The 26,737-nt window shown below is 46.1% G+C and overlaps 1 protein-coding gene across 7 annotated transcripts; it reads right to left on the bottom strand.

The window, feature by feature from the left end:
* On the bottom strand, positions 1 to 26,737 carry LOC128809788 (NADH dehydrogenase [ubiquinone] 1 alpha subcomplex subunit 10, mitochondrial-like). 7 transcript variants are annotated; one of them, XM_053982067.1, is made up of 11 exons: positions 26,600 to 26,737; positions 25,644 to 25,812; positions 25,021 to 25,236; positions 24,851 to 24,937; positions 23,780 to 23,901; positions 22,229 to 22,308; positions 19,106 to 19,160; positions 15,949 to 16,098; positions 15,127 to 15,212; positions 9,841 to 9,949; positions 1 to 438 (listed from the first exon to the last, which is right to left on the bottom strand). In XM_053982067.1, the coding sequence occupies exons 1-11, from the start codon at positions 26,702 to 26,704 to the stop codon at positions 370 to 372; spliced, it is 1,248 nt and encodes a 415-aa protein (XP_053838042.1). In that variant the 5' UTR covers positions 26,705 to 26,737; the 3' UTR covers positions 1 to 369. The 7 variants fall into 7 exon arrangements, with proteins under 7 accessions (XP_053838042.1, XP_053838043.1, XP_053838045.1 ...); XM_053982068.1 differs by lacking the exon at positions 26,600 to 26,737 and adding an exon at positions 26,223 to 26,530; XM_053982070.1 differs by lacking the exon at positions 26,600 to 26,737 and adding an exon at positions 25,934 to 26,004.

The following is a 26,737-nucleotide window of genomic DNA, read 5'->3' as shown; positions in this document are numbered from 1 at the left end:
TTAACTTTGTGAGAGCCAGGAGGGTACAGGTTTAATTCCTCTTGAATCAGCAGAACAACACTAATCCTGGATAATAATGTGCCACAGTCTCGAGGAAGAGAAAATTCAGCTCTGATGTTCAGCCTGCCCCAGCTCACTTGGCTATCCCACACTGACTACCCAACATCCCTGAGTTCCTCAGGGAAAAACAAACCAGAATGAAGTGGTTTTCCTTCTGGGAGTCTACTCCCTTCTGCTGGGGACGGGAAATGATTTCAGCAGTGTTTCCTTGGTGCTACACAAGTGATGTGCAGCAGGTGCACTGAACGTGGCTCCTCTTCCTTCAGGTCCTGTGGTCCATCCTGGCCAGGGCTCCAGCAGGAACAGATTTCATTTCAGCCAGATCCACTTGTCCCCAACATCAGCGTTGTAGCCTGGCTTGTACTTGTGCCCAGGGAGCTAAAGAAAGCAGAAAGCTCGGTCAGAACTCTGGTCACTCCCCTCAAAGTTCTGAAGTGCCTCGTGAGATCTACAGAACAGGAAATACTGTTTCTACATTGTAATGATAAAACTTACAGAAAAACCAGTCTCTCAGAAAAGACTGAGCTGTGCAGCTGAAGGAGGGACTGCAAAAGCCAAAATATAAATACGAAAATGAGGCCAGTGATCTCAGCACCACATTCCACCTGGATTCATCCAGCTCCTCCCAGCCTGAGATGGCTCCCCTAACTGTATCATGGAGAAGAGGAACTGAATCTCATTCCAAAATAGGCACACACATTATTAAATATATGAAATACTTCATGCGTGAGATATTGAGTTAAATACCACGTTAAATTAAACTGTTCAAATGAAATTGCAGCTTTAGCCTTCAAGAGCTGAACTTTTCTTCATTAAAGCAAAAACAGTATCTGCCTGCCTTCATCAGCAAAGTCAGGAACCACTTTTTGATGGAAAAACCCAAAGATTTTTGAAGCCTTTACCTGAATTTCAAGGACCCTGGGACCTAAGGAGCAGCCTGTGAGTCTCAGTGCTGAAGTAGCGCCCTTTGGAAGGTACTGACCACGACCTGGAATGCCAGAGATGGTGAGATCCTGGTTCTAAAAGCAGAACCCATCTCCAGAACATCTATTCCTACCTCCAGGAACCAAAAAGAACGAACAGAACACCTCTGAGCTCAAATACTGGAAAAAAGCCCATGAGTTTGGTGAGAAAGGCTGAAGCCAGCAAAGATGCTGTAATAAAACTCTTCCTTTAGAAATAAGCTATTTGCTGGCAGCCTCTCCAAATAATTAAGCACAGATCATCTGCTCTGTCTCCAAACAAACACTGGTTTCACACAAGACCCCAGACTTGTCCTGAGGATTTTCCCTTTCCAAAAAAACATGTAAGAGGATCCAGTTGGGGAGAGCTGCCCCTGCAGAGAGAAGCAAGATGCAGTCTTGATAAAGTCTGTAGTCAGGCCACAAAAATGAACTATTTATTAAAAGATGAAGCCTGTTGTTTTGAGGAAGGGGACTTGTGTTTCTATTCACTTGAATGTTAAAAACCAAGACACTTCTTTCCCTAAAAATCAAGCTGACAGAAGACCTGACCTCCTCCACGAGACACTTTCCACCCTACCTTGTCACAAACCAGTTGTGATCAGTTTTTCTGAGGTTTTTCAATTAATGTCTTGTCTAAACATCAGCAGAAACCACACAGTCCTGTTGAGAGGTTCCCCCCACTGAGCAAAGAGGAGATGGGAGATGAACAGAAATGATTACTATCTCTGCCCCACGGATTCCCAGCAGTGAGCCAGGGAGGAACTGTGACCAGCCTGTGACACAAAAACAGCCCTCCCTGGTCCTCTCCAGGCAGCACATAATTGGCCCTTTGATACTTGAAGAGATTCCCAGAGAAGTAGATTATTAAAGCAACAGGAGATCTCTGGGAAAATACAGCAGTTTACAGTTTTGTTTCTGGGTACATCTGCCCTCTTAAAAAAGCTACAATATCAACCCCGACAGAATTCGCGTTCATTGTCCAAAACAAATTCCCTGTGTGCCTTTGGTTAAAGACATGCAAGACATCAAAGCAAGTGTTATAAGTATTCATCCATAACTCCATCATTCACAGTGGGCCTTGGCAAAGGCAGGAGAGTTTGGGGATTTGTTACAGCTAAACTTTCAAAATAATCAGAAAGAAAAGAAAAAAAAAAGGGAAAAAAAGGGAAGAGGGAAGCAGAGTAAACAATTCCCATATTACCTAGGAAGCAGGATGATGGGAATTGATGCTCTGTGCACAAGATGCACAAGTGACACCGGCCACTTTGCCAAACTTTGCTCTTCAAATCCCACATTTTCCAGCTGTGACTGCAGTAAAGGAGCTGCATGGCTGGAACAGGGTAGGATTCTGCAGAGAGGTGTGGTAGGAGCACCAGGGAAGATGTGGGGATGCAGGGCAAGGGGTAAGATGGGCTGGTTCTGGTTAGGCTGATGTTCCAAAGTGCACCCAGCTGAAATTCCCAGGCTGCTCTTGGCCAGCACAAGGCCAGGGATGGAAATCAGGGACCAGCCCTGAGGCTGCTGGGTTTGTCTAGGCTGGGCAGCCCAGCTGCAAGAGATGATGGAAAGGAGACAGGAGAAAGCTCTATGGGACTTGCCAGCAGCTGAGACAACAGAGAGGGACTGAATATTCACTTTCTCTTGCAGTACAAGTTCCCTGGAAGTGTCCCAGGCCAGGCTGGAGCACCACGGGGTGGTGATGGAAAGTGTCCCTGCCCATGGCAGCGGGGCTGAGATGAGATTTAAAGTCCCTTCCAACCCAACCCATTCCACAATTTTATGATCACAGAGATTCCACCAGGCAGCCCCAAGAGCTCCCCCACATTCCTGCAACTCCTGCCAGGTCACCAAGGAACAAATTTTTCCACTCCATGGAAACTGAGTGAGAATGAAGCCTTGCCCTGCTGCATTACGCTCCACAGAGCCCAAAAGTTGGCAGTGAGGATTATTTCCAGAGGGATGGGATAAAATCCATCACACATAGCACAAAACTCCTGAAATGAGCTGAACCCAAAGGCAGAGCCAGCTCAAAGGCATCAAACTGCTCAACTTTAAAAGAGCATTAGGAAAAGAGATGAAAACAAGACCGTCTCATCAGTTAAATTAAGAACCTGCCACAGAAGTGCCTGTCAAAACTATAAACATGATGAAAAGCCCTATAAAGTAGCAGAGGCTGTGGAAGAGCAACAAGCAGCTCCAGCCAGCTGCTTACTCCAGATCATTCCACACCAGGCACGTGCAGCTAGAGCTCTGGAGAGCTCCAACCACCTGGAAAGGTTGTTGAGGAGGAGCCTGCCTTGTTTTCCAGCCTTTGGGGAACAAACAGAATTGCCATTACTGCCTTCTATTCCTGCTCTACTCTGTGCTGATGGCTGGGCTCCACAGCTCCAAGAGCTCTATAAACAGCCTGCTCAGAGCAGCACTGATCAAAGAGCACTTAAAAGCAGAGTCATTGCTCTGGGAGCTCAGGCTCATTCATCAATACCCCGAGGCTGTTTAGAACAGCCCAGTAATAGCCCCTTCCACCACTGCTGGGAGCAGATGACTGCTTCCTACAGGAGAAATCCTTGCTTCCAAAGGGTTGTCAGTGTTGTAGGCACACAGCTAAAAGCTGAGAGAATCTAGGAACATGGAGCTGCAGATATTGGCTGGATTCTGGGAGGGTTTGGTTCCTGATCGCTCCATATGATTCCTCCTCTGGTTCCTCTCTACAGCTACACCAAAGGAGGATGTAGCCAGGTGGGGTCAAGTCTCTCCTCCCAAGCGACAAGAGGAAACAGCCTCAAAATGCATCAGGGGACATTGAAATCGGGTATTAGGGAAAAAATTCTTCATGGAAAGGGTTGTCACCCTTGGCAAAGGCTGCCCAGGAGTCCCCATCCCTAGAGGGATTTAAAAGCCATGTGGATGTGGCACCTAGGGACATGGGCTGGTGGTGGCCTTGGCACTGCTGGGTTTAAGTTGGACTCAATGATCTTCTCCAGCACCACTGATCTTGTGCTCCAGAGCACTTAAAGCAAGGAAGGGGAACAATTTGCCCTCCACACGCACATCTGAGGTGCGCGTGGCTTGGTTCCCAAAGGCCTGCCACAGACAGATGTTTGTTACAGCCTTACTCCTGCCATCCCTTACTCAAATAAAGCCCTCAATGCTGTTAACATCCATCGCAGCCCAAAAAACAAGAGCACCCAGAAGTTTTGCTGAACTGAGGCTAAAATAATTCCAGTTTGCTGGAACTGTTCAATGACTGCTGTCCTGCCCTTCATTCATTCACTGAAAAAACAAGACAAAAATCCTTTGGAAAGAGAAGTGCCCATAAGAGGATCAGTTATCCACTAGAGAGTGCAGGGAAAAGCCAAGGAACTAATCCAAGCCACACAGCACAGTTAAACACCTCAAACTGACTCTACTTCACAGTGTAAGATCCATGGAGATGCTACCCCTCTATTAAATTCGATTCCAATTAATTTTAATTTAACAGAGATCTACCCTGGGGATCACATCCCTCCACAGGTACGGGATTAAGAGGGGTTTGGGAAAGGGGGATGTGCTCCCACACAAAAAAGCGTTTCCTTTCACAGGGACAGACTATCAAGATGAAAATGGATTACTTTAATGCCAGTGAGATTTGACTGTCTTTTTGATTCACAGAGGCACCCCGTGCCTGGGACAGCAGGGACCATCACCTAAAATAAAACAGACACAACCACCAAACCCAAGATTTGAGACAGTTACAAGGTCTGTCAGGCTCCTTCCCTACTGTTTCTGGGATAGATATCCCTGCCAACTGTCCATGATACTTTTCAGGGTGAGCAGGGTGGAAAAGCTGCCTGTTCCTTAAGAGGGGATGCTCTCACACTCTCCCCATATGGACAGGATTAGTGAGAGCAGAGGAGAAGTGGGAAGGTGGGAAGAGGAGCAAATCCAGGTATCCTTGAGCAACAGCTCTGTCATTCCCAGGTTTTTGTTATTCCTCAGGTTCTTTTGGTCTTACTGATACCTAGCTAGGCAACATCTTGTTACTTTAGAAAGGGCTAAAAATACTTCTGCAGAGATAAAACAGAAAAAAAAAAAAAACCTTAAATGAAGCCTCTTCTAATTTATTGTGTGTCTGTTTTCATTCCTTCCTGGATTCAAGAGCAGATAGGGCTGGGCATTACAGCTGTCAAATACCTCCTTTAAAACAGAGTTAGGAAAGGAGATCTTGATCCTAAAAAGAATGAAAGCTTCATCTAGCCAAGAAAAAAATGGCAGGAGAGAGAAAACAGAAGGTTCTGTCAAAGGCAGCAGCTATGGCAACAATCGCAAACATGGAGAAGGAAAGACATCCTAAGCTCCTTGCTCTTGCAAAGGCAAGAGTTGATCCTGTTGTTGATCCAGACTCTGGCTTTCTGAAAGCTCAAGTATTCCTTTTGTAGCTCTTTCAGGAGATTTTTATGTGAAGGGGTCCCTGCACTCTCAGCAGAGCTAAGGGCCCTGCTAACCTTCTGCTTGCCAGCAGCCACCTTCAGCCCCACAGCTGCCAAAGAGGGGCCAGAGCAGCTCTTGGGCCCCTCAGACCTGCAGAGCCTTCCCTTAACACCCTCTCTTTGGGGCTGGCTGTGATTTCCCATTGCAAACACAAGCTCTTCCAGCACTCTCAGTGTTGGGTGGTGGGACAGAGCTGACCCATGCTGCAGGCTCACCTTCCACCACTCAAAGCTACTGTCCTGCAACCACCTCCAACCTGGAGGCATGGCAGACATTGGAGGATCTTCCCTCCTAAGGCTGCATCCTTATGGAAAAGAGTGATGAAAAGCCTGGGAAAAGAGTCTGGGATTCCCCACCCTCCATCCTCTTCCCTCTTCTCTGCTTGCTGCTAGCCAGGACTGCAGGGCCCTGCCAGCCACACATTCCCAAGCCCTGGGGCAGGAGGGAGGAGGATGAGGAGCAGGGCACAAAGATGAAGTTAGGCAAGGCAGCCGAGCTGTGCAGTTGCTGTGGAAGGAGCTGAATTGCACCTCACAGCAGTAGCCAGGACTTTGATCTGCTCAAGCTTTCCTTGCTTCATGCTCAGCATCCCTATATTCCAAAAGCAGTCTTCCACCAAGGAAAACAGGGAGGGAAATAAAATGAGAGCCTTGTCTCACCTTTCCATGGCACAGGACAAGGAGGAAACACCTCACACTGCCAGAGGGCAGGGTTAGATGGGATACTGGGAAGAACTCCTCCTCTATGAGGGTGCTGAGGCCCTGGCACAGGGTGCCCAGAGCAGCTGTGGCTGCCCTGGATCCCTGGAAGTGTCCAAGGCCAGGTTGGACAGGGCTTGGAGCAACCTGGGACACTGGAAGGTGTCCCTGCCCATGGCAGGGGGTTGGGAATGAGATGAGTTTTAAGGTCCCTTTCAACTCAAAGCATTCTGTGATTCTTTGCTTCTCCAAATTCCAGCAAACAGCTGCACTTTTATGTACACAGAAAAGCACACGCACGTCAAAGACGCCGTTTTTCCCCACTCCAGGAGATGCAGCAGGAGCATGAAGTACATCAGCACATTATTTAAGTACACTGATTCCATTAAACAGAGCCATTTGTTTTCATCTTCGCTGCAAACACATCTGCCTAAGTGCTCCAGCTCTCCAGCTTCACAGGGCGCACACGGAGTTTGGAGCATTATCCCTGGGGATTGTGTGCACTTGGAAGAAAGGCAGAGAGATACAGCAGTTGTTAAGGGAAAAAAAAGGGTAGTCAAGCCTTTACTAGTCTGACAGTTCCTAAAATAATGTTGCTTCCCTGAAGAATGAACATGCTTATCTCTGATCTACAGAACCTGACTGAAAGGTTGCTTTTCCCTTGCCAGAAGAGCATCCTTAGAAGTTCCTGAATGCCTGAGCAGACCTGCTGGACCCTGCCAGAGGACTTCATGGTATAAGAAGGCTGCAGAAAGCCACCTCCTCACACATGACAAGACCCCTTACATAATTTAGAGGATATACATTAAAAAAAAAAGTGAGTTTCGAGTATTCAGCACTGTATGTGGCCATCTCATTATTTCATGGAAAAGCACACACACTAAAATCTTGAACTCTGAAGAGTGTTCCTTCCTCCTCCTTCTTGGTTGCTTCTAATGAATATTTTGAACAAAACCCAGCTTCTACCTGCAATTTGTAACTCCCTGAAAACCACCATTGTTAGGCAGCATGAATTGTGTGCATGGAGTTCTGAAAAGCACAGCAGTTTGCTGCCTATTGGAGAGCTCAAGGATTTATGAGTAGTTACAGAGGGAAAAAATCCCCTATGCAAATCATTGTATTTATGTGGTAAACATCATTACACCAACTTTAAAAGCACACATTTCCCACAAGGCAAAGTTAAACTTCTGTAATTATCTCATAATTAAGCCTTTACTTACAAGTCAGCCTAAACTTTTACTTACAAGTGAACCTAAACCCTTTATCTTCAAATGCCAAAGTGGCAGCACAGCTGTGACCATCCCTGCACAGCCACGGGCAAGGCAGGGGCTGTGATTCCCTCTTTACAGACCCAACAACCTCCCAGCCCAAATCTGGGTGTCTGGAAGCTCATCTGCTCTCTGTGCCTGTGCTGACTGGCTTCTTGCTGGATCACCTCTGCACAGGAGCCTTGCCTGAGAAAAGAATTCAGCCCTTCATTTGCTAAATAAAGTTGTAAGGTAAAAAAAAAAAACCCAGATCTTCAAAGTTGCAGCACAAAGAATGCAATTCTCAGAACATAAAACAGCAGGTGGGGCTGGCTTTGTGCTTCCCCTTCCAGTAGCTGATGGAAAACAGGAAAACTCAGCATCTTTTGCATTGTGCACCATCCCTGTACAGCCCCCACACTACTGAAGGATTACAAGTATGCAAGCATTTAGAAGAGAGAAAATTAGTATTAATGTAGCCTAATTTTAACAGAATACTTCCTGAAACAAGCAACTCCTCCTGATTCCAAAGGACATTATCACTTTCCACAGCACTTTCCTGAATCAGGGCCTACAAACAAGGCTGCAGAAGGGAGATTATATTTTGGCAATGGTTTGTTTTGTTCAGCTTCAGCTGTCAACTAACTGGCATGGAGCAGAGCAATCCGAGAGCACAGCTTTCCTTCCCAGGTAACCATATTCCCTCTCCTAAGCATCCCTTTGCTACATCTGCAAGGCAAGTCACAAATTTCTCCTGGCAGCCAGTCACTGGATGAGCCAGGACATTCTCCGTTTCCTGCCAGCACAAAGAGGCACGTGCTGCTGTACAGCCAGAGGAAAAAAGGCTTTCAGAAGTCTCACCCCAGGCTCTCAGCACACAGCACTGAGGTCACATCTAGCTGTGTGTCAGGCAGCCTCAGTAATTCCCAGCTCTACTGCAAAGGGACATCTCAGCCCCAGAAAAGCCCTCTCATCTTGGGGAAGAAAGGCACAGGCAGTGCAGATGGATGCTGTGTGCTAGAGACGAGTCATGCAGCAGATCCTCCTCAAGTCTGTGCTGCACAACACAGGCAGCTCTTGGAGGGAAGGGCTCCAAAAATCCTGAGCCCAAGCTTGAAGTTTTGTATTTAAGAATGTGACAGCAAGGAAGAGGAAATTCTGAGAGCAATTTCTCAGCTGGACCAGGGAGTTTTCAAATCCATTAGACAACCTCAGATGCTTTCTGCTGCTTTAACCTTTAGCCCCTTTTACAAGCTGGAAAGGTCACATCTCAAATGAGGCAGAACAGTGTGAATCCAGGAGCCTCTCCACTACACAGCCAGCCGAGGAGGAACAAATTATTGGAATACTCTGTCTATTCCAGAAGAAAACACTGGTAGATCAGCTTCCAAACAAGTCCGTAAATCTGTAGCTTACATTTTAATCTCAGTAAAAGACTCTATACTACCAGGAAAAGAAAAATGATAGGCTTTGGATTATGCAAATTGTGGCTTCTAACCATTTATATTGTATATTCCTCCCTTTTTCTTCAGGATTGCCTGGAAAATCATAAGATGCAGTGGCAGAGAAGATTTCAGCCCAACTGGAAAACAGAGGCTCACCTGTAACTTTGGCCACTCACTATTAATTATCAGCTCCACAACTTCTCCAAGGAGCTTTTCCAATACCTGGGCCTTAGGCAAGCCCCGTGTGGGGTGAGGACACCATGCCAGGGAACCACTGAGCAGCACAAGGGCAGAACTCTGGGGGGATTGGAAGCTGCTGTCTCCAGAAGCAGCAAAGCAGGAGCTAATTAAAACCCTGTGTGGGAGCCTGCATGAGGTGTATGAGAGCACTGGGCACAACAGGCTTTGGATGTGTGCCCACGTGCAGAAACACTCTATTTAAAGCAGCAGCACTTTGGGGAAGTGAGGCAGCATTCAATTCCTCCTCTAAAAAAACCCTCCCTCCCTCAGCATTCGATAAGGAGTGGCCATGGGTTTCCAGTGTTCTTGCCTGACTTAAGGGCCTCTTAGATTTCAGAGGTCACAGACCCATCAGGGCACAAGAAACAGAAACAAATAAAACCCATTTATCCTTTAGTCCACATCTAAAGACAAAAAGAAAAAAAAATCAGATTATGAAAAAAACCATTTGCTTCCTTATTCCTCTTGGGGGGAAGCTAGACTTCAAAAAAGGTGGGGATTCGGGCAGAATGCACGAGTTCCCAGTAGCAATGGGCAAGGTGTCCCCAGCAGTGAGGAGCCTCCAGCCATGTCCCCATGCCATGTCCCCAGCAGTGAGGAGCCCCCCGGCCATGTCCCCAGCAGCGAGGGGCTCCCTGGCCGTGTCCCCTGGCCGTGTCCCCAGCAGTGAGGAGCCCCCTGGCCGTGTCCCCTGGCTGTCCCCAGCAGCACTCACCTCCCGGTACTCATAATAGATCTTGTCGTACTCAGAGCCGCCAATGGTGATCTCGGGGACGAAGCGCGGGATGGACACGGAATCCAGCACTCCAGCCTTGTCCTGCACGCTGAAGGGAAAAGGAGCACTCAGTTCACACCCTGCCCCAGCAACAGCCAAGTATTGTACCCAGGGAAGCTGTGGCTGCCCCATCACTGGAAATATTCTGAGCCCAGCTAGATGGAGCTGGGATGGAGCAACCTGATCCAGTGGAAGGTGTCCCTGCCCATGGCAGGGGGTGAACTGCCAGGGCTTTAAGGACCCTGCCAACCCAAACCATTCTAGGACTCATTATCATCATTCTATGATTAAAGAACTACTTTTCTGTTAAATACAGCTTCCAAAGACTTGAGCTATTTTCCAAACACTTATCCTTCTCTTTACAAATCTATGATGTATTGCCCCTCATCCTTGCCTCCACTTTGTTCCTGCTCCAATTTCCTGCTTCTCCATTTCCCCTCCCAGGTTCATCCTCCTTGGAGATGCTCCATCATTCCTGGGACCCTTCTCCATGAATCCCCTCTGCCTTTTTGCTTTCTATAAAAGCAGTGTAAAAAACAGTGGTTTTACTGAATGCCACACACTACCTTGCCAAATTCCCATCCTAAATGGACCAGTACTGAGACAGTGAGAGGGTCTGGAAGGAGGCAGACCCTCCAGCACCCTGCCTTGGAATACCTGGAGGAAGCTGCAGCAGCTCTGGTGATGGATCTCGGGATCCACCACTCTGCACAGCACCAGCACTTCAGATATCCCAAATTTAAAATGCCTGAGAAACTGCTAGAAAGCCTCCTGCTGCCTGTGGTTATCCACAGGCTGACAGTGCCACCTGCACGTGGCTGGCAAAAACACATCCCTTTCCAGGCAGCACTGACCAAACCCTAAATCCAGCACCAGAAACTCTGCAAATTGGGTTGTTTTCAGTAAATTGCATTTCTCAGCAAATACTGATGTGCACATCAAGCACATGCCCTGAGCAAAGCAAAGTTCATCATCTTCAAGCAATTATTTTTACCCCCAAATCATAAATTTTGGGACCTTTCCTCCCAGCAGTGAAGAGCTCCAAAAAGTGAACCAGTAACATACCCTGATATTCACTCTTTAAATTATCCCACTACAGACAGATTTGTAAGGAAATACAATAATCCAGTTGAAGTTTAGATGGAAGAAGGTGAGGATAAATGCTCTTTTCCAAGATGAGGATCAACAGCAAAGATGCTTCCTATAAACTACAACAATGTTTAACTTCAACAACATTAAAGGTGCATTTCACGTGCTGGAAGGCACAAAAGGGAGTCCAGGCAGATATAAAGCATAACATCACACATGGAAATAAGGTTTTGTGGTCACCCATGCTGCAGTGAATCCACTCCTTCCCGAATCTCGGCCAAGTGGCCATTTGGAAAGGACAATTCCCAGGCACAATTCATTTTAGTTAAGGGCCAAATGACAAACTTGCTGCTTCTAAAAGCTATTTGCACAAGAAAATAATGAAAGCTACTGATGGCTTCTCCGTGTTCTCTGCACCTTCAGAAATAATTTGGAATACTAAGCAGAAGCACACCCATTGCCACAACAATGTCTAACCACAAACCCACAGCCACTTGCCAGGACTAATTCCTTGCTCAGCAGGAAGCATTTACAGACCCCTTTTATCTTTCTTTCGTTTTCTTTCTCTCCCCAGCAGAAAACTGTCACTGTTTATTCTTTTCTGACCCTTTACCAGACTTTCCTGAAGGAGCTCTCAGCATGCAGCACCTTGCTAAAGGTGCAAGGTGGGGTAAGGGAAGGAAACAGGTTAGAAAAAAACAAATTAATGAAGCAACCCAACAAAAACCACCTGAGTTTGCATAGTCTGGGCTGGGATTTCTCAACACCTGATGTTGGCATACTCACAAAACCTCAAGTGACAAGCGAGACCTAAAAGCCAACGCCACAAAACCATTCCAGATAAGTTCTATGTTGATAAAGGAAATTAATATCCTTCCTTCTGCCAAAGGGACTCCAGTTCCCTCATTTAGCCAGGCAGAACAGGTACGGCATGGCCAAGGTGAGGCACAGCCACTGCCTTGGTGAGCAAACACTCAACATCAGCATCAAGAACAAAAAAAAAAAACATTCCAAAAAAAAGCAGGTCTGCAAGAAAAGGGAAGAAGGTGCAACAACAGCTCTTCAAACCTAGAAAAGCCACTGCAAAGAAGAAATCACAAAAGAAGTGTTTCAATTGCAGCAAAAAGACGGGGTGGACAGGGCTTGGAGCAACCTGGGATAGTGGAAGATGTCCCTGCCCACGGCAAGGGGAGGGATGAAATGGGCTTTTAAGGTCCCTTTCAACCCAAACCATTCTGGGATTCTATTATTTTATGATGAAGAGAGAACCAAGGTGCTAAAGAAAATAGCTTCTAGTGCCAGAAGTTTTACAGTTAATAGTTCATGAGATTTTTGGAGTCTCTATGACAGAAGTTTCAAAGCCAGGTCCAACCCATCTCTTGCCAGCCCTTCTAGTCCTGCTGTTTGCAATCAGACATTTAAACAGGGACACTTCTTCCCCTTGCTAGGCAAAGCTACACTGGGAAGCAGAGCTGCAGGGTCTCTGTCCCTCTCTGCCAGGTTCTGAAGGAGCTGCAGGGACAGATCAGATTTAGTTGTGCAGTTGTCTGATGCAACAAGCACAGCAAGTTCCCCGAGCTGATAAGTAACGCAGGCAAGGCTACACAGCCTGCAGCTCCTCCTCGCAAATGCAATTTATTTTGCAATACATGTAGACAGACAAATGGCACTGGGAAGGGCCCAGATAAAAACATGCCTGAAACAGTGCAGTGGCAGCAGAGGAGCTCCCTAAGACATTTAAAAAGCCAGAACGGTTTCTGTTGGAGAGGAAGGGAAGATGTGAAGAACATCCTCTGGAAGACACCTCCAGCTTCCAAGCCACAAATGCAGCCCTTTTTAATCTTTTACCAAGACCCCACAACCAAGCTGTCAGGGCAAGGGAGAGCACTTAAGGGCAGGCAGGGAGAGAAAAGAGATCATTATGCAACTGATTGCCCATGGGTTGGGCTCAGCGGTTTGATGAGCTGCATTAATCACTCAGAGGCCCTGCTGGGGTTTCCATGCATTAGATCCTATCCATGTGCAATAAAAAGTTCTCCTCGGTCCTGCTCACCCATTCCGGTCCCCCAGACACAGTGGTACAAGCTGAGGGTGGAAGAAAACAGCAGGGCTGACAGCCCCAAGAGCTGGGAGGTCAACAAAGGAAGCAACTGCAGATGGAAAACCCAACAGGGCAGAACTTCGATTAGATGTGAGGGGAAATTTCCTCACTGGAAGGGTGGTCAGGCATTGGAACAGGCAGTGCTGGAATCACTGTCCTTGGAAGCATTCCAGAGCCACGTGGATGAGGCACTTGGGGACATGGGCTCTCGGTGGGCTCGGCAGTGCTGGGAGAATGGTGAACTCCATGATCTCAGAGGGCTTTTCCAACCTAAACGATCCTAAATAGCTGCTGGAGCCTGCCAGGAACAGCCAGGAGAGGGCAGCAGGTGCCTGCACACGAGGCAGGCACTGGGAACCTGTGCCAGGAAAGCAGGAAAACCACTTTCCAAAGGAAAAATTCCCATAGGCACGGGACACCTGCACAACTGTGGGGACCACAGGCTCTTTGCTACTCGGGCATTGGAAAAAGGGAGAAAAGCATCAACTTTAGGCTTCATGGACTCACACCTGGGCTGGGCATTGAATCCAGCATGCAATTCCAACACGGCCGACCTGCAGTGGGCTCCCTGCCTTTCTGGAGTTACCATGGGGAAAAATCATGTCCAAACACACACTTTTACAAAGAGTCTCTTCCCATGCTGCCCGAGACATTGCCCAGGATTCCCTCACTCTGCTGAGCAAAACATGAGCTCAAGGCTGGCGCAGGATGTGTTGTCACCCCTTTATCGATGCTCTGACAACCCAGCACAAAAAAAAAAAAAAAATCAAAAGCAAACCCCAGGAGCTGGGCTCAATGCAGGTCCCTTCCACACAGGATATTTTATGGTTCTGTGGTTTAAATAAGCAGCTTATTGCATTCTAGGATCTTCAAACAACCCCGTATTTTTGCCAGAAGAAAAATTTCTTATTACCTACGGTGACAAGAGCCTTGTGCAGTAGACTCACCCCCCTCCAAGGTTCAATGAAAACTTCAGTCCTTAAAGCAATTTGTTCCCTTCTAAAACTGTGAAATAGAATTTTCATACAGTATCTTCACACACTTCTGTAATTGTAAGGTTTCCTTCAACTCCCTCCTACTCATCACAATTAATAATCCTTTCCTAATACTGCATTAGTAGTGTGGAGCTATAGGAAAACAAGCAACTTATTTCCTCTTTCAAAGGAAGTCTGACTGTGATCATTTTTTAGGGCCTAAGTCACCAGATTTTATCCTCCAATCACTACACAAAGAAACCTCATCTTTGACACAGAAAATGCACCCAAATCATGACTTGATCCTCTCAGACACCACCCAGCACTGCTCTTCTGCAATTTATCTTCACTCCTTGATAGAAAAACCATACAATTAGGAGCATTATCTCTATCTTTAGGAGGTATTTAAAGTAACAGCACAGAAAAGTTAAATGCAAGAAATGTCACAATTCTGCAAAAAAAGTTTAACTTGCTTCTCCAATGCCTGTCACAAAGACAAACTTAGGGACACATACTCAATTTAAAAATCTGTGTTTCTATTAACCTGTGAGATGACCAGGAAATAATGAAAATAATATACGTCTTACATTTTGTTTTAAAAATGTAACTATACTGAAATTTCCAGCTGCACATTCAATATGAAGATGAAGTTGCAGCAAAATGGGGAGCCTGTCTCACTTCTGGTATTAACAGCCTTACAAGTGCAGCTATATTCTTTATATACATCTTTGTATTTTATATAAAGAAACTGACAAATTAAACATGATGCATTTGCAAAGAATTATTAAAATCAAATTAAATTCTATTCCAACAAGTTATTTTCCAGTGTCTGAGTCTGATCTCTTCCAACTGGGCAGACAAGGATTTTCGACAAAAACCACTCTTAAACTTGTCTGGAGCCTCTTGTCTCAACAATCAGCAGCAAAAATGCTACACCACGTTCCAGTGCCAAGCATCAATATCACAAAATATAACCCCACCTTCAAAAGCTCATGGCTTTGACCATTTTCCCTGGGATTTAATGCCAAGAATTGCTCAGTGGCTGGATGATATCACACTTACTAAAGTCTCAAGTGATGGAAAGAAACATCATCTTGCTCCACCCATGGCCCCTTGTCAAACTTCAGGTACTCAATGTCTTCAATTACCTGGAATCAGAAAAGAAAGCTCTCTAAGGGTGGTTTGATCCAAAACTCAATGAAAGAATCAAAACAGTTCATTAAACAAATGAGAGAGGCTTCACTGCTAAAGCTGTAGTAATAAGATAAATGTCTAGAGATAACATGATCATCTCCCAGGTCTACTTCTGGAGGCTGTGGCCCTGCCAGGAGTACTGGGCACACACGTGGGGGATCTCCTAACATCCTGTGCTTTCAGCTTTGGACGGCAGGGAATAAACTGGCCGAGAGGTGCCTTGTTGCCAAATTCTTACCAGATCCAAGACATTCTTCTTTAACCTGCCACTGGGGCTGAAAAGCCAAGAAGATACAACCTCACCCCTGAGGAAGAAGGAGGAGGAAATGGAGATAAGTCTAAATTTAACTCCTTTGTGTTACAAAAATAAGGTTTGGTCGGTTTTATTCCCAGAGAGGCTCAGTAACACATCCTCAGAGACAGGCAGGGGAGCAGGTGTGGCACCTGCCTCAGTGCTGTGTGCTTCACAGCACAGAAACAAAGGCACATTTCAGGCTGGAAAACTCAGGCCTACAGGAGCTGCAGCGATGAGTCCAAGGGCTCAGGATTTCACCATCCACCACAACCCACCCATGCATGAAAGGAAAGGTAACTCACAGCTCAGAACCCTTCAAATAAGCAATGCCACCTCAGCAATCCATTCCTTCACCATCCCCAAACTTATCAATCCCTGGTTTGAGCTTCACTTACAGCCTGGATCCACCAGAAAACAGATCTTTGCTGCTCCAGGAGGTAATTGCTTATCACACCTGGCTGCCTGGAGCTGAGAGAAACCTGCCCTGGTGTCAGGAAAATGCACTTCAGGTGCCTGATGAGATGGAGACAGCACCTAGGAGCAACCTGGGAAGGAGCAGATTGTTACAGCTCCAAACATCCCTTTCCAGAGACCTTTTCCATAGGGAAAGGATAAAGCTGAGGTCATGACCAAATTCCTGATGGCACACTGTCACCCCATTGACAGGTGAGCCCATGTCAGCGATGAAGTGACAGGATGAGAAAAGAAAAATCCTTGTGTTCTTTAAATACACTGTAATTATTCCCTGCAAACACTAAATCCCAGATATTACCACTTAAAAAATTATAACCAAGTGCTATTACAAAGTAGCCTTAACTATAAAGATCCACTCCTACCAGAATTGGTAAGAAATAATGATTTGGACATGACTGAATAAACACTTTTGAGGCACAAACTGCTGCAACATAACTCCAAGATAAGAGGAAGAGAGGTGTAAGTTAAGTTAGTTCAAACAGCCATTATTTCTTTGACTTATTTAACTGACAAGCTGAACACAAGCAATTCCTTCTCCACTCCACAGCAAAGCTTTGGAAACTCTCTGAACCTGGTAACAGCACTAATCACAGAGTTGCTACAATGGGCTCAAAATGTGCTACAGGGGGAAAGGAATCTGCATTCAAATTAGTTTTGCTCACTGCTATCATCACATGAGAAGGTCTCTCTCCCAGCAGCTCCTTAACAATGGCATCAGTTTCACAACCAGGACAGAAGAACTTCTTAATTTATACGGAATGCCCTGGCACCCCCCAGGAATTAGAGCAAATATCCAAGGCTTTAAAAGAAATTAAACATAGAGCTAACTTTGTATTCCCAGTTTCACCCTCAAGCTAAACAAGTGTGAAACATCCTAATGAAGCTCATTTCAGCACTCATTACTCCTTCAGCCACTAGAAGCAAAGTGAATTACAACAGGAAACCCCAACTGACCTTTTTAGGACACTTTAAAAATCGTTTCTAAGCTGTGTATGTGTGCTCTGAACAACCCAAAAGTTATTAAACTGTAAGGCCATAAAAATTCAGCTCCCAAATCCCTAAGCAAACAGATTGGAGTGGGCTAATGAACACTGCTGTCTGTCAAGAGGATACACCTGTGTAAATACACACCTTACAAGCCAAAGCTCTCCTGCCAATCCTTATTTCCAAATTTCTTCTGTGTCATCCCAGAGGGAAACTGAATCTGAACAGAAAAGGGGGAAAAAACAACCAAATTCTTTCAAGTATCAGTATCTACCAGCAATACCCATTGTCACTGACAATGACAACATCATGGGCTGGATAATCTTACAGGGTCTTTTCCAACCTTAACCATTCTGTGGCATTATACTTTAACTTCCAAATAATAATTCTTCCCCTAGTCCAGATTTGTCCAAGCAAATCAAAGACTGCACTGGTGCATCTGATGACCCTATTTAGAGCAATGACAAGATTGCTGAGTTCAGGAGAGTCCCTCCTTGAACACTAAGAGCTTCAGACTGACTTTAAACCCTGATTTAAAGGATTAAAATCAAATCTCTAATAATGGGGTTTCCTACAAAAAAATCTAGGGACCAAACAACCTGCTTTATTCTGACCACTTGGAGATGTGTCCAGAGAGAAGGAAACGGGAAAAAAATCAGGCATTTAACCCCCATCCCAACTTTCCTTTAATTCACCAAGAACCCATCTTGAAACACCACAGCTCTCAACTCCTATCCTTGCTTCTATATCGCTATCCAGAAAAATATATTATTTATATAACTTATTACAATTAAAATACATTAATATTTATTAAAATATATCAAGAAACAATATTAAAATATATCATGAAATATTAATTTATTAATATTAATATATATTATATTAATATATAAATTAAATATAATTTATTTTATATATTAATAAAATATATATTGTTATATTAATATTGTCAATACTATTAATAAATTGATAAATTAATCATATTAATAATCTATTTTGAATATCATTAATATGTTAATATTATTAGTATATATTTTATATATTATTTTATTTTGATATGTTAAAAGATATTAATATTATTAATATATTCATATATTATTATAATAATATATTCATTAATAAAATATAATAATATTAACAATATAGTCATATTATTCTCTATATTCACATCACAACCTCAGCTTTTTTGTTCATTTCAGCCTGATTTTTTGTGCATTTTTGTATTTATTATCTGCTGTCACACTGAAGCCACCAGCCATTTTTTAGGGGTATAAACCCACACCATCCCACAGGTCTACTGGTTATTAATGATAACCTTTATTATCAAGTGCAGGAGCACCCAAAAATCCATCCACAACAGCAGAGGACCCAGAATGTGGCACACAACCCTGTTCTTATAAAGGCAACCCAAAGGCCTAGAGACAAACAGCAGTGCACCTGTGGGGGCAAATGGAGTCTTAATTTTAGGACCAGGGAAGTCCTTATCAATCTTTTCTGCTTCACACAGTCATATAACCAGAACGTTGAAGGACACCTCAGGCAAAAATGTAATTTTAGTCTGATTAGGGCAGTGAAATATTAAAATACACGCTCTGAGTATGCTAATAAGCTTAATGAGGTACAGGCTACCACACATATGTATACATTACTCAACTCTCTGCCAAGATCACACTGCACATAACATAGGAGGAGAGGGGGTTTGGGCTGTGTATAAGTAGGGTAAAAATTTCATCTCATCAGGATGAAGACCCAAAAAGCCCTTGGAGACAGCCCATGGGTAATTCTCCTCTCCTTCCTCCCAAGTGGGGATGATTCCTTGCCAAGCTTCCACGTAGGATTATTATTATCATCCAGTTAACATCATATTACTGTTATTAACAGACATCTATCCCTAGAACCAAAATGGGCCCAAAACCTGGTCAGAGTCTCAAAAACCTTGGTGCTCTTTCCCTCAGGGAACAGCAGCTAGACAGGACAGTTAACAATGGTGAAGCAAAAGGCTTCTCTTACCCTGCTAATAACCCTCCTTGAGGGGGAAAGTTCACTGAACTAAGGGAAATCTATTAAACTTACTCCCAGAAAAGCAAAACTTACCTTCTCCACATCCTCAGCTGCAGTTGCTGTGTACTGCAGAACTTCACTGCTCTCACTGCAAAGAACACAGAAATTGAATTCCCCTGATAAAACTGCTGTACCCATCCTCCCCTGCTGCTCCAAAAGGGACAGAAATGAAGTTAAAAGGCATAAACACCAAACCAGAATCATTGCCATTTTTTAGACTGCTCCTAGAATTCCTGTTGCACCTGTCAGCTGCTTCTTTGCTGGTGGAAAGTTGCTTTTAAAGGGCAAATGGCCTGGATATCTACGTAACTTCAGCTGGAAAAATTTTTTTTAAACCACACATGTGATTTTATTTTCATTTACTTCGTGTGGATACTTGCCCCTATTACAACTGCCCAATCTACTTGAAAATAAGTGAAATTTTCAGTCTAACCCAAAACTGTGGTAGATTTTCCTTTTTTCCAAGTGCATGACTAGCTGTGAGTCATTTCAAGAGAAGAATGCATTCATTTGTCACTATTTACTCAGGCTGAGCTAGCTGAATGAGTACAAGTGTAGGCAGCATGATCTGTAAGTGCAAAAACTTTCTTAAAAGGTAATGTTTCCTGGTTAGAAGATTGCTTTTTTTCATCAGCCAGCAGCCTTCAGAGAAAAGGCACTTGCAGAGCAGAGCCACAACAGGAGCTCCTACACGAACCTTTCAAACCACACATGTTCAGCCACATTCAGCAATAGCTGTTTCCAGCTGGAGAAGCTGGAAGGTCCTGGAATAGATGCCCAATGTGGACGTTATACCAAACATCACACAACAAAGTTTAGGAGTGTGGAGAAAAATTGGTAGAATCCCAGAATGGTTTGGGTGGGACAGGACCTTAAAGCTCACCCTGTTCCATATCTCCTGCCATGGGCAGGGACACCTTCCACTACACCAGGTTGCTCCAGGTGCTGTAGGACCTGGCCTTGGACACTTGCAGGCATGGGGCAGGCACCTGGAATGAGAGATTCTCCTCAATATCAGCCCAAGGGAGAGGTCAGCCTTCAGCAGAGCCTGACACCAGCAACTGCATTAAGGACACCGATCAAATCACTTCATCCCATCTCTTGATTTGACTCTGCAGATTATCAGGGCTTCATTAAGAGAAAGCAGCTGCTCAGTGACTCTGCAGATTATCAGAGCTTTCCTTAAGAAAAAACAGCTGCTCAGTGGAAGCAGTGCTGGATATGAAAGAGAACATTACCAATCTTAAGGCTCTGCTCCAGGAAAAGAGAAAAATCAAACAGAACCCAAACACTGTTCCAAATCACCAGGCAGTACCTGCCACAGCACCCAGCTCACAAATCTCACTACCAATAAAAACATTAAAGACATTTGTAACAAGTCAACTAGAAAGAAAGCATCAGTTTTAAGGCAAAAATCCACTATAAACCACTTCAGGCAGCATCAGGCCGCTCCAGTGAAACAGCACAAGGTAACAGGAGTTTTGCCCAGTAACAAACTGCTTTTCAAGGAACAAGCAAACAAACGCCAACGTGGAAAGCAGGCAGGAGTTTGCTCAGCAGTCTATAGCAACTCTTGTTAGCCTGTTTGGACCAGATTTTGGGCATTACCAGGAGTCAGGGAATCAAACTAGGCAGACTAAGAGGTAACAGGTAGCATGAACACAGCCCTCTGCGCCACTGCCAGCAAACAAACAGCTCAGGCAGCTGTGGCTTCTGCATTTACCCCAGATCGGAGCCACCCTGAGGTGCACAGAGCTGGATTCACACACTCCCAGCTCCCCCACAGCCAGGGGACAGAGACACAGATCAGTGTGACAGGCTGCTGGGAGCCCATCTGCTGCCAGGATGCCGAGCAGAGGGGGTTTGCCCAACAGGGGCACTGACCATGTATGCACAGAGGGCAAGGAGGTGAAATCACAGCAGGATTTAGGATTTAGCCTCACTGAGCACCACAAGATGCACCTGGGGCTTGATCTGCTCCAGAGAACAAGCAGCAGTTTTCTCCCCACCAGTGACTGCAGCACTTTGCTCTCAGGGAGATGACATTCCCAAGGCTTCCCATTCCCTTCCAAGAGCCACGTGCTGGCTGTGGGGACACACGGGGAGGCCGCTGACCACACGTGACACCAACAACCCCTGCCTGCACGAGTGACAAGCTCAATATCGAGTTACCCGCTTCAGGAGCTGGCAGAGCCACCACACTGATCCACCTTGGGAGATGCAGCAAGCCCCAGGGGGACACAGGCAGGCTACAAAACACCTGGGAATCTACTCTGATTTCTATCCTGCACGCACCAGAACTTACACAGTTAATTCATCTGATACCCTTTGAGAGTTTCCCTTCCAGAATTATGAGGGACCATAATTCTGCTCTCAGATTTTTAGGACAATTTTAATTTTCCTAGAGCTCTTTTATAAGAGCTGGGAGAGCTGGCAAGCTCTGTTTCATCCGAGGTTTACAGGGCACACGTTTTTGCTTCCCAGCTAGAGGAAGCCAGGGGAGCCCAGCAAGAGACAGGACACAGGGAATGGCTTCCAACTGCCAGAGGGCAGGGTTAGAGGGGATATTGGGAAGGAACCAGGGAGGAACCATTGAGGCCCTGGCACAGGGTGCTCAGAGCAGCTGTGGCTGCCCCTGGATCCCTGGAAGTGTCCAGGGAAGAGGCCAGGTCCTAGAGGGCTTGGAGCAACCTGGGATAGTGGAAGGTGTCCCTGCCCATGGCAGGGGGTGGTACTGGATGAGCTTTAAGGTCCCTCCAACCCAAACCATTCTGGGATTCTGGGACAACTGAAAGCACTTCTTGAGGAGAGAAAAGCCCTAAAGCCTTCCAAAAAGGCCTGTGAAAAGCTTGTATTGCATCACTCTCTCCTCAGGTCGTGCAAACACACACAGCCATAGCTGTGGCATTCGGCACACCATTCCTGAGCCCCTTTTCATCTTGCAACACTGGCATCGGGCTTCTGGGATGGCAGAAGTAACTACACTCACACAGTTCTTATGCTGTGAGTGCAGCACCCCTTCACGAGGGCACAATACTGTACCCTGCAGCACAAGGAGGATTTTTTCACATGATTTGTTGATATTGGCAGAGATTTTAAGGTTTGCGCACGTTTTTGCTCAAAGATCTAAGAAGTAAAACATTTTGCTTTGCTAACCTGATCTCTGGTAGGAAGGTCTTCTTGTAAGCATCCTCAATGCTCTGGAGATAGGAAGGAGACACCTTTTTCTCATATGGCTACAAACAAATAAACAGAAAAAGCTGTGGAATTAGCTTACTTTCTTTTGCCACCAGCACAGACTCCAAGGTCTGCTCCACCACCTGCCAAGGGCTCACTCTGGGATAAACAGTCAAACATCCAAGTGAACCACATGCACACGAGTGAAAGTTTCAAAGAATTAAGAGTTTTATTTGGAGTGTTTGGAATTCCTTACATGCCGTAAAATATCTAGAGCAGCCCCCAGCTATCCAAGGACCGACTGATCCTTGCTAACTACACGTTCCAGGGAGCTGTAATAGCCAGCCAGAAAACAGGAGAAGACTGTCTGAGTCCACCTTTTCTATAGGGAGGCCAAATTTGCACCTATTTCCACAGTTTCAGACAAGTGCATGGGCAAACACCCACTCCAAACTCCTGAGAAATTTCATGGATATCATCCCTGCTGTTAACCAGTTTGCTTTCCACACAGTGTACTTTCAATGCCACATTTACAAAACACCAGGAATTTCTCTCATCTACCATGTGTTCCCCAAATAAATCCTACAGAGCTCAGCACTGCCACAGCCCAGCACCCAAAAAGTCACAAGCTACATCAGCAGTTTCTGTTCAAAGAAATGCCACTGATTTTCATGCTCGGAAGGGCCAAGAACTCACAGGTTCCCCCAGTACATGAAGAACTTCTTAACTGAGAACTTTTTTCTAATAAATCAAAGCCTTCTTTTAATCTATCAGGTCTCCCAGAGTTAAACTGCATTTCCCATAGCCTTTCAACAAGGCAAGACAAACATCCTTGAATCCTCGTAACACATCTGCAAACAGTTACAAGTACACATCTAAGTATCAAAGAAAGAGGGGAAATAAACCCCAAATTACAAACCTTACTTACATTAGTCATTCCCCAAAAGCACCCTACAGCTTTCCTGAGCCAAGACTAGCTCAGTAATGCAGTCATCCAGCAGTGATTTGCTGGAATTCAGGGAGTTAAGTGAACCTGCTGATCCCAGGTGACTCACACATGAACCCCAGCACAGGACTGAGGCAGCAGTCAACTGGGAAGCAGGAGCCAGGGACCCCAGCTGGCCTCCTGGCACTCAGGAATAAGAAATATATCATCTCTAAGTGCATTGCAAGCAGCACATCACCTGCCCACAGCTCCTGAAGTGGCAGCTACAAAAATTCACCTGCTCTTAAAACAATTTCTCATTCCACAAATGACAGCATATTGATGCAGTCACACAAAAAGTTGATTTTTGCTTTTTTTTTTTGCCTTTTTAAAGCAAGCATACAAGAATACCCACAGAGTCACCACCACCACACAGATCTCACACCTCAGAGGACAAGCAGCTCCTCAGAAGCAGCATTCAGCAGCAAACCCCACAGGACTCCACATAAGGTGTGATTACAACAGACATTAGCAGGCAGCAATTGTGAGAGACAAGTAATAATAAAGATAAGAAAGAACTAGGCAATAATTAGAGATCAAATTACCTTGCCTTTCTCTTGAATCCTCTTCTGCACTTCTGGGACAGGCACATCTACATAAATGACCAAGTGAGGTGGCAGCAACTCAGAAATGCTGATCTCCTTGACCTCTTTGTAGTGATCAAGGCCTGTGTAAAACACAAACAAATCACATTCCCCACCTCTGTATTTGGAGTCTCTTCTTTCTGGGCTCACAGAGCAAGTTCAGGGTATGCCTTTCCTCTAACAGAATTCAGGAAGTTTACAGAAAAACTTCCTCCAGAAAACTTCCATGCACTGAGATCTAAGAATCTAAATCCAGTTGTAGCAAAGAGGGACTTTATTCCTGGCTCAGGTTTACAGGAATCTCAGCTTTTCCTCCACCATTTAGAGACAATAAGCAGCAGTAGCTGTAATCAAGATTTTTGTTCCCTAAGGATTCCAGTACAATCCAAACTGGGATTTTGTATTAAACTGTGGATTGCTGGGCTTTGCTGCCTCAGCAATGCAGACACAGGTCATCATTATCACCTCTCAAAGCCATCCAGTAACTTACAGCAGGTGGCAAAAAACAAATATATACACCTCTTAAATCCAACAGCAAAACCAGGAGGCAGTCAAGAAAACAGTTATGTCCACCTCAGGAGCAGCCAAAAGAACAGATTTGCTAAGAACATGCAGCAACAGCTCAGGAGCTCAGCACCCATAACCCCAAACCAAATCACTCAGGTTGGCAGGAACATCCCCAAATCACCCGGTTCAAGCACTCTGCTGAGAACTCCACCCACAGCGTTCCAAGTATCTCCAGGGGGGAGATCCCAGGTGATTTGCTCCAGGGTTTGACTCTCTTCACAGCGAAAAAGGGTTTTTCCTTACAAATGAAACGCTTTGCATTTCAATCCCTGCCCTTTATCTTTTGTCTCCTCGCTGCCACTGAAACCAGACTAGCTCTACCCAGCAACGTACAACACATGAACACTGAACCTTTAAAGGAATCCCTCCTTCCAAGCAGGAATGTTTTGTTTCTTTTTTAAAGTTAACTACCAGACTCCTGAGAGATTATGGCCAAACAGCTTCCTTTTGCTGGCAGGAACTCACATCTCTTGTGGACATATCCCTGCTTTAACATGGCATCCAGGAACACGAAGTCACTGTAGGGAGAGCGCTCCAGCACCACGCCTTGACCTGCAAGGGAGAGCAGGCTCCAGGTTGGAACAAAAGGAGCTGCAAGGTCCCTTCCAGCCCAAACCATTCCATGATTCCCCAACCTGTGCTGAGCAGGTGCTCCAAGGCGTCGGCGTACTGCAGGACTCGGCTCCCGAAGATCCAGGACTGCAAGCGGTACGAGTGCCCGTCGGGAGACTCGGGGTCCATGTAGAACTTCTCCAGGCTACAGAAGCCATTGAACTTCTCAGGCAGCAGCTTGCCCTCCCCCGAGATCCTGTCCTGGTAGTGGATGTCTGCCTCGGGGAAGTACTTCATCCCTGAGAAAGAGAAGAAACCCACAGCAGAAATAAGCTGTGCTCATGTGCAGCAAACACCTCTTCAGCTACTGAGCACACAGCTGCTCCTTCAACAGCTCCCCTGCCCATCACAGCAGAGGGCAACGAACCCCAACTCCGAGCTCTGCCACGGCCCAGGGAGAGCTGAGCTGTTCCAAGCACATCCACGTGGAAAAGCCAAGCTCCCGGGGAGCACACAGACTCCATTAGAACTGCAGCTTCACTCACAACAAATCCCCATCCCAAACCTCACCAACATCACCCACAGAGCCTCCCCACTCCCTCCAGCATTTCCCAGTCAGGAACTGCTGCTCTGATGAACTTTCTCTGCACAAGAACCACGACTAAACTCTGTCAGCTCTCGGGGAAACAGACAGAGTGAGACATACCCAGTTTGTCTGCTATTTGCTGGGCCAGCTGGCCCTTCCCAGAAGACAGATTCCCCTCTACTGTAAAGACTTTGCTGTGCTCTGTGAACTTCTTGCTGGTCCTTTCTCCCAACATATAGGCCAGCCACCCATACTGCAGGCTCTGCTCAGGGCTGGCGTGGATTCTTGCCTGGAGAAAAACACATGGAAATCAGCAGCTTTGGAGGGATTTTTCAGCTCAAACACTGTTTCTTCAGACACACACACAGGACACACTCTTATGCATCTAATACAAGTTTTCACTCAGTAACCTTAGCACCGTCATTTCAGCTTAGCAACTGCAGCAGTGGTTAGGCAGGAAAGCTGTTCATCAAATTAAAGGCTGAGAAGACAGAAAAAAACATGGAACAATTTTCAGTCTGAAGGCCAGACACACAACACACCCAGAGTTCCCAAGAGAGACCACACATTAGACTTTTGCTCGTACTTTCTGTGGTTCTGGGCACATAATAACACTAAACCCACTCGCAGGAGAGTTACAGCTTCATTTCAATACAGCTTTCAATGCACCATTTCTGAGCGGTGGCAAGAGGGACCCACCTGGGCTATGGGGCTGAAGGCAGGGCCTTTCTGACCCCGCTCAGAGCCTCCCCCAGGCCCCGATAAACATCGTACAAACTTCATTCTGAGCACTGCAGTGCCCTCCCTCACACAGGGGCGGTCATTTCTATCGAACACTCCTTTCCTCGCAGCACTACTGCCCACAGCCGCAACCGAAGGTCACTGCACTCTCCTGCACTTGCTCCAGTCTGCCTCGCATTTCGCCGCCTCTCCCAGCTCCCTGCCGGCAATGTCCCTTCCCAAGGAACAGCCCGGCCCCGGGGAGAGGCATCTCCGGCCCCCAGCTGTCTCTGCTCACCCCCTCCCCCAGCAGGACGGAGCTCCGGACACAGCCCTGCCCAGCCACCTCCACTCACCTCCCCCGGCAGGGCGGAGCCCAGCGCGGCGCTGCCCGGCCCGGAGCTCCCCCGCCGACCCCGGGCGGCCGCGGCCCGGCCGAGCCGGGACACCCACAAGGACATGGCGGCGCCGGGCGGAGAGCGGCGGCGCGCGGT

Source organism: Vidua macroura, chromosome 7, assembly GCF_024509145.1.
Source record: "Vidua macroura isolate BioBank_ID:100142 chromosome 7, ASM2450914v1, whole genome shotgun sequence".
In the NCBI taxonomy this organism is placed as follows: Eukaryota; Metazoa; Chordata; class Aves; order Passeriformes; family Viduidae; genus Vidua; species Vidua macroura.
Note: the sequence above shows the minus strand (reverse complement) of the source record. Positions and strands in the feature narration are given on the sequence as shown.